This window comes from Pongo abelii, chromosome 6 (genome assembly GCF_028885655.2).
Source record: "Pongo abelii isolate AG06213 chromosome 6, NHGRI_mPonAbe1-v2.0_pri, whole genome shotgun sequence".
NCBI lineage: Eukaryota > Metazoa > Chordata > Mammalia > Primates > Hominidae > Pongo > Pongo abelii.
The window spans coordinates 41,356,881-41,370,002 of NC_071991.2; the positions used below are offsets into that span (position 1 = coordinate 41,356,881).

The window sequence follows — 13,122 nt, forward strand, 5'->3', positions numbered from 1 at the left end:
CAACAAAACACAAGATCAATCAAATATCATTTCCCAGTTGATTAAAACTACTTATACATTTTGTACATTCCATAAACAACGTCTCATCACACCAAAATATTGTTGAGTTATAGTTAAAACTGGATTTATAAACCGAGTAAACTCAATAGTACTGTTTAGTCCTTTATAAATTTGGTGATAGAAAAAAAGGAACATTAACAGCTTTAGATAAGTGTAGAACTAGCTGGCAGTTATTAATAGATTTTATTTGGCCTAATATCATGAAGGCTCTTCATGCCCTGTTTTTACCTTATAAACCAAAAAATGCCAATATACCTTTACAAGTATATTCTGAAGGGCTTCTTAAAAAAGCACCCTATGACTCAGTATTTAACGCACAACAGCAACTAAAGATACGCAGCAAACTGAAGTGGCCAGCTAAAAGAAAACAGATCTTTTTCACAAATACAGCAATTATATTAAATACATTTATTACAAGTATAAAATGGTTTTTAAAAAGCCCAAATGATTCTGATTTTAAAACTTGATGACAGATCCATCAAGTACAAACGTGTCATTCGATAGTAGGTATTTTTTCCTTGCACCTCCCTATTTTTTCAGAGAGATACAAATTTGCCTAATACTGTGTTTAACTTCTTCCAAGACTTACCTGAGACTCAACACTGTGGCCATGGGTATTCATTAAAAACTCTATCACTGTGGCACAATTTCTTCTTCTGCATTTTGGAGCTTGTTTAGGAATGCTAGGTTCCAAGAAACTGTATAAATAAAGCCAATTTAGTGAGAAAACAGTGCAACCTGGTTGTCTGAAGTGCCTGATGAATTTCATCTAATGGTGTAAAGAGCACTCCCAGGTGCTTTGACAGGTTCACACAGCAGGACTGGGCGAGATTACTGACTTTGTATATGTCTATGACATTTACACACATTTGGGTATTTACTGTACATACTTTAAAATAGTGGTTAGGTGCTGTCATTTTCATGATTTTGAGAGTTGAGAAACCATGTTAGGGAGAGAGCTTTGTGCGACACCCTAATCAGACTGTGAAGGGACAGGTCTGAGTTGTTCATAGTGCAGAGCGAGGCATGGCCATGGTACACAGCACACAGGTGATAGGCAAATATTTAATGCACTGAGCCTTTTGTGTGTAAGGATAATTAGTTACTTTAAGGTATTCGGCATACACTTTTACATTTCCATATTTTAATTGGACTTTACTGGTCACTGTGGGGCCTAGATACAACTGAACTGTTCAATCCTAATCAAATAAAACTATTAGTACATTCTTATACATCTTTTTGGGACAAAGTACCTCCTAATTACAGAGTATCCAATGTAAATTTTTTATGGACAAAGTAAATGTTTATAAATATTTTGGCATTTTATAACTTTTCCTAGCATAGCTTGAGGGCTGATAAGAAACTCAGCAGAAACAGGCTGTGGTTGGCATGAAGACACTCTCTCTCTCTGCTCTAGGGGATTTTACTCACTTTGGGACAAAAGCAATATAGTAGCATCTTTTCACTAACCAAGGTAACCAGAGTGTTGATCAGATCACACTGATACCTACAAGTGGCCAAAATTAAATGAGAAGGATGGGGGGAGGTGCCAGGAAGTGGCAGGGGTACAGAGTGTGAGAGAGAGCAGATGCATGTGAGTGTGGTGTGATGAGGGAAGCAGCTCAAGAGCTGACACTTAAACCCAGAATAATTTCAGAGGTGAAAAATTACCACCTCTATTACTAGTGACATTGAAGAGAAAAAAAAATTAGGGTTTTTCACTGATATGTTACAAGCATTTAGGCAAAAACACAACAGAAACCAAATCAAGTCACTATAAAGCAGTAAGAAAATATTAAAAAAAAGACATTATCAAACTTTAGTGAATGTTATTCTAAGTCTCGAAAATTTAGATGTCTGTTTAAACTAAAATTTTGCCAAAAACAAATCCAAAGTGAAAAAGTAGAAATTTTAGTAAAGACATTAACAAATATTATGCAGATATAGATGCACATATGAATAATGCAAGAGATTTACAGAAATGTAGTTTTGGCACTTTTACTTGGATTTTTTAAAGAAAGTGAATACAAATATCTTTGTACACAAATTCTCATTCTGGAGAAATAAGATGTAGAATTCAAAGGTGCCAACATCTCCCTTCTTAAAAATAACATTGAAACGGGTAACTGTACCTGTTAAATCTCCTGGTTGGCAACTTTTAAAATCTGGCTTCCACCTAACTCCACAAATTTGAAAAAGTTATTTTTGTTTGTGTAAGTGATACTGGTTATCCACTTCCAGTACATGTACCATTTGGCCAGAGGTCTATAAATAATATTAACATTTTCAATGTAGAAATCTTAAAGTTCTAAAGGGAAATACTGCTCAGTAGATAAATTCTCCTGGAATTTCTTGTAGCAAAGGTTCCTCAAATTTAAATCGTTTGGAAATGGCCTTTTGCTCCATTTTCTCTTTTTCAGACTGTCTGCATTGTCCTAGAGTATATGAAGTAACTACAATTAACTCTTCGGTTACAATGGATTCCTCGGTTTCTGATTTGTCGGTATCTGAATTAATTTCAGGCACAGAATGACCTTCTTGGAGGGCATTTGCTTCTTCTAGTGCCTTTTCCATCCTGAAAGAAGGCTCTTGAATACTGCTCTGTGTCAACCAGGGGTGTTTTAGACATTCTTCAGCAGTGGCTCGATCTCTGTAAAGATACATGTTTTACAGTTAAGACATGTTAGAACTTCAATTAAAATTAGAGCATAAGGTACTGTATTTATTGTATTATATTTTGGGAAGTCTGACAAGTTGGCAAAAATCTTACTGTGATTCCTGAATAAAACTATTAGTCTTGGAATTTGGGTGCAATTTCCCACAATGCTGAAAATTTTGTGAAAATGTTGAAATATTTTAAGTCAGTTATGTCTGAAATGCTCTCTTGAGAGACACCAAGAACAGATGGGAAGTATCTGCTAGAGATTAGCTGTCATTTCACTGTCAATTTCTACTAACCATGAATTATGAGTGCTATTTACTGCCGTGACACATTTGCAATAATACAGTTTTGTTATTAATATTTAAATCCTGTTATACTGAGGTATGGTTCACATTTTCTCAAAATATTTTCATTTTTGCCCCCTTTTCTTTCAAGTTATATTAAGCCAAGGGTTTCACCTAGATTTATGTCAACATTTTTGTGTTTCCATTTTGGTGTTTTAGATGTTGAACTATTTTTGGTTGGAGGAGATTCAATAAAAAACTGACAAGATCAATATTAAACTAATAAAAATAATACTTACTCAGGTTTCTTAACTAAAAGTGTCCTGATAAAATCAATAGCCGACTCAGACAAAACATCAAATTCTTCCTCAGAATAACTTAAATTCATCTGTGAGATGTTTAAGAATGTTTCTTGTTTATCATTGCCTAAGAAAGGTGATATTCCTGTAAGCATGACATATGTTAACACTCCAATGCTCCTAAATTAGACAGAAAATGCAAGAAAAATTTAGTACCATACTCATTTCTTGAAACTAATTTGATCAATTTTTCATTAATAACTCTTACCACATATCTGTTGCCATGCTTATAGGATCATAACTAAGAATTTCAGGAGCTAGTATCAGAAAGAGAAGAAAACATTTAGTTTTGTGGAAAAAAATTCCTAATTTGCTCTAAGAGATAAAAAACTAAGCATTAGAAACTATAAGGCACTATTCAATGTTTGGGCTAAAATGAAAGGTTACCATAAATTAATATGAATTAATATAAAGCCTAACTAGATGTTTGTAATTAACTTGTTTACTTTTCACACTTCTACCCACCATTGTTGAGTCCCTAGTATTTTTCAAATATTTAAATATTTTAAAAACACGAAATATAAACTGACAATTTCTGTGTTATCAAGCATTGTCTCTATCAGATCACGGCTTTTTAAACTTTCTCACTGCCACTGACATTTCTGCTTCTCCATTGCCCCACCCTCACCCGTGGCACTTTCTCCTCTCACCTGGGCCTTTTCAACTACTTGTCCCACCCCTCTGATCTATTCTTTCTGTTGCAGTCAGAGTGAGCTTTTTAAAACATCTACCCATTAACAAAAAGTCAACAAGGTTAAAAAAAAAAAAAATTGGGCATTCTGGACTACAGGCATGGGACAAAGGCAACTAAGTTGCATCTATAGAATTGAGAAAAATAATATGCTTTGAGGCTGGGTGCCCAGCACTTTGCAAGGCCAAGGTGGGAGGATCACTTGAACCAGGAGTTCAAGACCAGCCTGGGCAACATAATGAGACTCTGTCTCTACAAAAAATAAACAAAAGCTAGCCGAGTGTCATGGTGCATGCCTGTAGACCCAGCTACTGGGGAGGCTGAGGTGGGAGGATCACTTGAGTCTGGGAGGTCAAGGCTGCAGTGAGCTGAGATAGTGCCAGTGCATTCCAGCGTGGGTGATAGGGTGAGACTGTGTCTCCACCAAAAAAAAAAAAAAAAAAAAAAAAAAAGCTTTGATATAAAGTAAATTGCTGCCACACATAAACACAATAGAAAGACACTGTCAAATATGCAAGGATTCAGGAAAAATATTATAAAAATGCTCCTTAAAAAAATCTACTCACAATCCACTTTTAAAGATAATTTTTTTTTCAAAACTATACAAATAAGGAGGCTAAACTATTAAAATGCAGTCAATAAGTACTGAATCCACGGAAAAACAGATCAAAGACTAAAAAACTGTGGTAATTACAATTAAAAAAAGGAATGAAAATGCTCTATTTCTATGAAAAAACGAAATACTCAAGGTCATGTATCTACTACTAATTTGTGACAAACCCCCATAGAATAAATGAGTGGGAGGAAGAGGTTGGAAAGGAAATGCTAGGTATGCTAATCTCCTAAGTTTTGATTTCTGAAATGGTTGAGTGAGAAACAGAGGTTGCGAATGTTAAAGTTTCAAAAGAAATGACTAGGAAATTAAAAATGAAATGCATAGCATCCAAATTACCGGGGAAGAAACAGTAAAACAGAGACCACATAGCAAGACTGTGGAAGGAAGGGTACAGAAAATACCAATAGCTTACTTTTTTGAGTGCTTATTATGTGCTGAATACTGGTTTAAGGGCTTTGTACAGCAAACCCAATGAAATCCTTACAAATTCCCTATGAGGTCGGTACTATTACTAGCCCCTTTTGATGGACAGAGGAATCTGAGGTATAAAGAGATTTAAGGGCCAAGGTCACATAGATGGCAAGTACAGGGCCAGAACTCACACCAGTTTCTGTGTGTATGTAAAATGACTGTGGGAGGCATAAACTCACCTTTTAAAAGGTGAGTCATGGAAGGAAAAAGAGGAGAGTCCCTTTGTTTTTCTGTATTATGTACTTTTGAATCATTTTTAGTTTTTTTCTTTTTGGATTGAGCTTGTACTTCCATTATAATGTTTTGAGATGGGGAAAGGCTCTTGATAGAAAATTTAAAATTTACTAAGGAACAGAAAGCTCTAAAACAAATCACTAGCCTGGACAACACAGTGAGACCCATCTTTACCAAAAAAACAAACAAAAAACTGGCCCGCTGTGCTGGCACGTGCCTGTGGCCCCAGCTACTCGGGAGGCTGAGGCAGGAGGAGCTCAAGTTGGGAGCTGCAGCAAGCTATGATAGTGCCACTGCATTCCAGCCTGGGTGGCAGAGTGAGACTCTCTCAAACAACAAGAGAAAGCATTAAAACAAAACAAAAACCCACCTCATTCAGGGCAATAATTACTATTTTGATTTTTCAGCTCATAGACCTACATTCTGCAGTCTTGTGTATTTGAGCTTACAATGGTACCCATTAAATTTGGCTAAAACACTTGGGTTGCTGCTTTCCCTGAAGAAACACTATTAAGTCACATCCCAAAAACTTACTTAGTGGTCATGATGCATATTAGTCAGCGTACTGAAAATTAAGTATTCTGGCCCATTAAAATATATGAAAAATTTTAAAGGTTGTTTCTGTGCCTGTGGCATCTTTTATTATCTAATTAACTAAGGATCTTTTAAAAAATCTCTGAATTATTTTTTGAACTATCATTGTCATACAGGTTTGTTTTCTTCAACCCTATCGGCCCTCCTGAGTCTTTCTGTGCTCCGGATAGCTCTTTTCTTGTAACATCCTCAGTCTTTCAAGAACTACTCACTCCTTTTACCCTCTTCTCTGAAAGGAGACCCTGCTCTCTTCATTCCTCCTCTTCTAGCCTGTATTTGCTCACTTCACACTTCTACCCTCAGGCAGAGAGTCTTCCCTCAGTCCCAGGCTACAGCCTTCTCCATTCCTGCCACCGCCGCCCTCCTCTTCTCCCAGGTCTGCTGGCAGCCTAGGTGACTTCCACACTGATGTCCATGACCCAGACAGCCTACCTTCACAGCTTCTTGATTTCCTGGTCTAAAAAACTGCCTTTCCAGCCTTACATCCAAGGCCTCATAATTACAAAGAGCTATTTCACCACTGAAATTTTAAATATTAATATTCTTTTTTTTTTTTTTTTTTTTGAGATGGAGTCTCACTCTGTAGCCCAGGCTGGAGTGCAGTGGCGCGATCTTGGCTCACTGCAAGCTCCGCCTCCCAGGTTCACGCCATTCTCCTGCCTCAGCCTCCCAAGTAGCTGAGACCACAGGTGTGCACCATCACGCCTGGCTAATTTTTGTATTTTTAGTAGAGACGGGTTTTGCTATGTTGGCCAGGCTGGTCTCAGATTCCTGGCTTCAAGTGATCTGCCCACCTTGGCCTCCCAAAGTGCTGGGATGTGAGCCACTGTACCTGGCGTAAATATTAATATTCTAATCTCTGGTCACAACCTCTCAATTTCACAGCCTTATTCTACAGATACCTTAAAAAGACCATCAAACTATTAATCTTTCAAACTCCAATTTTCCTCAGTCTATCAAAGAAAGTAATAGTTGACTTCTTTGATGATACGCCTAGACCCATGGAGTATCATCATTCAGCTGCTTTCTTGCTGCTACCTTCAATGTTTAAGCTCCTTTTTCTTTCTGTCAGAAGTACTCAACCATGGATCCAACCAAATGCCCTCTCTGCTCTACACTTCTATGGAGCCTCAGACTTGGCAATTCCTTTGTCAATGTTTGTTATCAACCAGAACATCCTTAAAGGTCCTTACTTGTTAAATATCCTCCCACCCTCAGATAAGCTAATATCCTACTTTGTTAAGAAAATCCTCTCCTATTCCTTTTAGAAGTAATCCCTTCAAATTCTCTTAGCTCTGTAGTGAAGAGACAGTGAAGAGATCAGCAATTTGGTATCTTACTCTTGAACATTTTCCATTGTAAAATGTAATCCAAAGGAATAAATCTCTGATGGTAGAATTTCAACATAGTAGATAGCTGGCTCCACTATGAGTCATGCCACATGGACAAGTCCCCTAATGAAGGTGATGCCTGACCCCAGAGCAAAACTACTTTTATGAATACTTACCCACATATTCAGGGGTACCCATAATTTCTCGGAGCTCTTCACTGTTCTTCAATATTCTTGAAAGGCCAAAATCAACAATCTTAATGTCACCCAATGGAGATTCGCTTGTCAACAGAATATTCTGAGGCTAAAAGACAAAATACCCCCGCAAAAATCAATACGACTATGATTAAGTACACAAAACATGTAGCCCATAAAACATATATTTCACCTGTGAAACTGAGACTGAGGAATTTAACAGTAAAGTCATTTCTTAAAGAAATATTTTTACAATATACTTCCTATGTATAAGGCAGCAGGCCTGTACTCGCTTGTATTTTCAATCTCTTCCCCTACCCTGGCTCTTCCTCAGCATATAAATATGTTTCTATCCCTACCTTATGGAAACCATTCCCCATGACCCTGAATCTCCTTCCAGGCAGCACACTTACCTCCTACTATTCCCTCAAAGCTCAGCTTCTTGAAAGCATGGTCAAGCACAATTGCTATTGTTTTCTCAGTGCTACTAAATCTCTTTTGCCCCCTTGACTGAATCTGCCTTCATTAAGGTCACAATAACTGCAATAATCAAAGACCCACCAAATCCCGTCTGTGTCCTTCAGGGACTATTTTGCATGTAATGATTTCTGTAGCACTGGGCACTGTCAAGCATCCTTGTATTGTTGAAATTCCTCCCCATTTTCTCCACCTTGGGTCTCTTCCTTCTTCTACAGATCCCTCACTATTTTCTCAATGTTTTCCTTCTGTCCTCCTTTTAAATATTTGTGTTGTTCAGGATCTCTTGCTGCATGGCCCTCTTCTCCCACCACTCTGCATTCTATTTTGGAGCAATTTCATCTACTTCCAAAGCTTCAGCTGCCACTTACATACTGATGACTTCTACCCTAAGTTCTCTCTGGACTTGTGAGTGGGGACATGTGGGGTGAGGAAATGTACAGTAATGGGAAAGAGCTCCCCAGAGCCACAAAATCAGTGAGGTTCATATCCATGCAGTCATTTTTACCCAATGGAAAATAACCTAAGATACTTTCACATAAAAAGACAGGCAAATATATTATGGACTAGAATGTAAAATTCATTAAATTTTTAAAACACGAAATTTGAAAGGAAAGTTTGTGTTTGCGTTATAAAGGGTCCTCACTTAATGTTTTCTGCCATTAAGAATATTTCCAAAGGTAAGCTGAGAAACATTGGTAAATTATACTTCACTATAACACCCAGTGTTTTAAGATTGGGCCCCTGCTTCCTTTTTAAGATTAATCTCCTGTCATGGCTCCAAAGGCAATCTGTGCTCCAAATCAAACAGTCTGTAATCCCTAAATAACACAGCTACTCCCACATCTCATGCCTTTGCACACGTACTGCCTTTGTTCAGGACGCTGTCTCCCCTTTTCTCCCTGACAGATTTATTCTCATCCCTCATTCCATGCATGATGGGTCTCAATAAAGAACCAATTCCTCTGTAAAGCCTGCCCTGGCCTCCCCTGCTCCTTCCAGGGAGGGCCTGATGGCTGCCCCGTCCCTGCTCCACAGCATGGTGTACACAGCATGTTTACTCCATTGTTTTGTTAGCTGTTTGTTTCTGACTCCATCACATTGGTCCCCTAGATGTATAGAATGAATGTTCACATTTCCTTTCCTTCCATTCATATTCTGGCCCTCCATCTGACTTCTGTCCTCTCATTCCACTACAAATCACAAAATCCAGTGATATTTTTCAATGCTTTCTTCTGGACCACTCCCTTAGCAGTGTTTGACAAAGTTAACCACTCCTTCCTTGTTCATATATTATTTTTCTCTTGGCTCCCATGACAAAACACTGTCCTGGCTTTCTTCCTATCTCTGGCTGTGTCTTCCATCTCCTCTGATGGGCCACCTTCTATTACCTGGTCCACTGGATACTGGGTTTCTCAAGGCTTGATCTTGAGGCCTTTCCTCTTTTTACTCCAAACTCTCAGCTTGCATGATCTGCACCCAAGGCTTAAATATCACCTACACCTTAAGACTCACAATGTTTTTCTCTCTTTCAGACCTCTTCAACCAGCTGCTTATCTATTATCTCCCCTTTGATGTCTCAAACGTACCTCAAATTCAACATGACCAAAACCAGACTCCTATTTTTCTTCCTAAATCAGATTCTCCCTATGCCAATGACAGGCGTCTCAGTGAATGCTATGATCATCCCTCAGAATAGGAGAGAACACTAACACTCATCTTGGCCATTCCTTTCCTCCCCCCTCTTCCATTTAGCTAACATGTCACCATAGTTGATTTTAAATACTAAATTCCAAGCATTTCTAGACTTTGCCTATTTCTCTCCATCTATAGAAAATTAAAGCTACCTTTCTTGCTCTATTGCAGTGGCCTCTTCAAAGGTTTGCTAGGATCTATCTTGCCCACATTGCAGCCAGAAGGTTCTTTTGTATTATATAAATTGGATCTGTTGTCCCCTTTCCTAAACCTTTCCACAGCCTCCCACTGCTCTTAGATAACCTCCAAACTCCTTCGCATGGTGTGCATGTCCTGAGGTCCAGCTTCTGCCTAACTAGCTCTCCAGACTCATCATATGCCATGATCCCCCTGGCTCCATGAAGCTGGGTCCCACGGGACACTTTCCAGTCTCATACTTGCCATGCTCCCTCTCACAAGAGTGAATTTGTATATGGTATTCCCTCAGTCTAGAACACTTTTTTCTGTTCTTCTTTGCCTAGTCTCAACTTGGTGAGAAGGCCTAAGATGGTAGTGAAGCAGATTGCAACAATTTCCATCGATGAGAGGGGCTACAATATGAAAAACGAAATTGAGGCATAGATGGTCCTTCTTTTTTTGAGACGGAGTCTCGCTCTTTTGCCCAGACTGGAGTGCACTGGCGCGATCTCGGCTCACTGCAAGCTCCACCTCCCAGGTTCAGGCCATTCTCCTGCCTCAGCCTCCCAAGTAGCTGGGACTACAGGAGCCCGCCACCACACTTGGCTAATTTTTTGTATTTTTAGTAGAGACGGGGTTTCACTGTGTTAGCCAGGATGGTCTCGATCTCCTGACCTCGTGATCCGCCCGTCTCAGCCTCCCAAAGTGCTGGGTTACAGGCGTGAGCCACCGTGCCCGGCCAGACGGTCCCTCTTTTTAAAAAGGGTCTTACCTTCTACCCAACCATCCATCCTACCCTTTTCTATTATGAAAATGCCTGTAGGTTTATCAGTCTGAATTCAGAGAACAGGAAGAATCTACAGCTTCATGAGGACAGAAGCCACAGTACTGATTACTCTTTTGACACTGTGATCAGTGCCTATCACACATTTATATTTGTTGGGTGAATGAATGGAAGAAACATAACTGTAAAAAAATTAAGAGGGTGTCTATTTTGTGTTAGGACTAGTGGTAGTATAAATATTAGCAATAAGAATACCCTACTGTCAGAGTTTATAATCAAGAGAAAATAGATGGACCTGCCAGGCTCAAGTCACTCTTCTGTGAATTGCACCTTGAGAGCAATATATACAAAGTGCTCAGGTGATAAATATATCAGAGTGATTAATTCTGCCCTGGAAAATTACAGAGGAGATATGTGAGAAGACCCTGAAAGGTAAAAAGATTTCCTCATTTTTTCAACAAATATTTATTGATTGCCTAATGAGCTAGGCCCTGGGGAAATAACAGAAAACAAGACACCAGTCCTCTCTTTTGGAGCCCTGCATCTTAATGAAGACAAGTACACCTCAGGTCGCTTTAAGCACTATGGGGAACTCAAAGCAGGGTGATGGGCGAGAGTGGTTGCTCGGGGTGTGTGCATGGGCATGCTATCTTTAGGGGAGTCAGAGAAGGCCTCTCTAAGAAGGCAACCTGAAGGAGGAGAGGACAATGTTAAAAAAGAGCCAGTCACGGCTCAGTGTCCTGGAGGAGTTGGGGTAAGCAGGAAGCATTCCAGGCAGAGGGAAGAGAAGTATAGAGGCCGTACTGCTGTGGAGCATCTGCAGGAAATCCTGTGTGGCTGGAGGACAGCACAAGGCAAAAGGGGTACGAGTGGTGGGAGGCATGAGGTTGGAAAGGAAATGGCTAGGAGATCACAGGGCTTTGTAGGCTATTCTGGAATAAATGGCAGAAGGCAGGCTACATTTTCTTTGTTAATTAGCTTCTAGCTAATTCTTCAGGAAAAAAACACCTATGTACCATCATGACTATGAGTCCTCAGACTTTTCAAGGCCATTTTAGTTTTCGTATGTTAATAAAATACTATAGTACAACAAAAGGGCTGGGCGCAGTGGCTCACATCTGTAATTCCAGCAATTTGGGAAGCCGAGGTGAGTGGACTGTTTGAGCTTAGGAGTTCGAGACCAGCCTGGGCAACATGATGAAAACCTGTCTCCACCAAAAATACAAAAAATTAGCCAGGCATGGTGGTGTACACCTGTAGTCCCAGCTACTTGGGAGGCCGAGGTGGGAGGATCACTTGAGCCTGGGAGGCAGAAGTTGCAGTGAGCCGAGATAGTGCCACTGCACTCCAATCTGGGTAACAGAGTAAGACCCTGTCAAAAACAAAAAACAAAACAAAAACTATAGTAACCACAAAATGTCTATTATTCAGGTGAATTTCATAGGAGGGGTTTGGTTCAGTGATACATATTCATAATTGAATGTTTTGCTCTTTCGAGTACACACAAAATGCCAAGTGAAATACTGCTAGGGAAAATCTTCACCAAATCTTGAGATTTTCTTGTGATTAGTAAACATGTACATTCTATGAATGTTCTTCAATACCATTTGTTCCCTTAAAATAGTTTAAATGTTTTTCCCTTTTATGTGTTTACACTTTATATTCCCTGAGAAATGCTTTCTTTAGTTACTATGCAAAAACTAATTGGTTTGGTGGTAATGTTGTAAATCCTAAATTAGTGTGATCAAATTATTAAAATCTTATTGTATGAGAAGTCTAGGCCCTGTTACGTGCATCTATGATACACCAATGTGAGAGACTTTCTAAAAATGAAGTTAAACAACTGAGAGGTTGCTAGAATAAACACATTTCTCATAAAATCAGAGCTATTTCATGGGATTTCAGTTAATATTTATTATGTGGCCTTTACCAACTAACTGTGCCCTATTTTGACCACAGGGCTATTTTTAAAAATAGACTTTGCTTCTTTAAATAAAATATATGTACAATTACAGGACTATAATCTCTGTTAGTTCTTCGATGGTGAAATATATCTACTTCCAATAAGCTGAAATACATGTCCTGAAAACAAAGCTAAGTACCTTAGCATTTACAATTTAGTTAAACTTCCTTTCTAGGGAATCCAGTTCATGATAAAGAAGTTGTGGCACACACAAACTAGTTCTGTTTAAAATGTATGAATCCCAGGTAGTAAGGGAGAGAAAGAAGCAAGGTCAATCAACAGAGAGGTGATGACAGTGGAATAAGCAGAAAACCTGCAGATGGTCCGTAAATAGATGGTGGATGTAGGGAACTAGTTCTATTTAAAATGTATGAATCCCAGGTAGTAAGGGAGAGAAAGAAGCAAGGTCAATCAACAGAGAGGTGATGACAGTGGAATAAGCAGAAAACCTGCAGATGGTCCGTAAATAGATGGTGGCTGTAGGGAAGTCTTTTATTTATCTCGGTATCTTAATCTTTGTACATAATCCA

At 39.0% G+C, this 13,122-nt stretch overlaps 1 protein-coding gene across 1 annotated transcript in view; it reads right to left on the minus strand.

Moving 5' to 3' along the window:
• Nucleotides 1–2,032: 2,032 nt before the first annotated feature.
• Nucleotides 2,033–13,122, minus strand: part of STK17A (serine/threonine kinase 17a) — a 42,204-nt gene continuing 31,114 nt past the window's right edge. Inside the window, exons 4-7 of the mRNA XM_002818017.5 lie at nucleotides 7,479–7,605; nucleotides 3,574–3,622; nucleotides 3,306–3,485; nucleotides 2,033–2,710 (exon numbers count right to left, since the gene is read on the minus strand). Coding sequence (XP_002818063.1) covers nucleotides 2,386–2,710; nucleotides 3,306–3,485; nucleotides 3,574–3,622; nucleotides 7,479–7,605 — 681 coding nt within the window. The 3' untranslated portion in view covers nucleotides 2,033–2,385. The remainder of the gene's footprint in view (nucleotides 2,711–3,305; nucleotides 3,486–3,573; nucleotides 3,623–7,478; nucleotides 7,606–13,122) is intronic.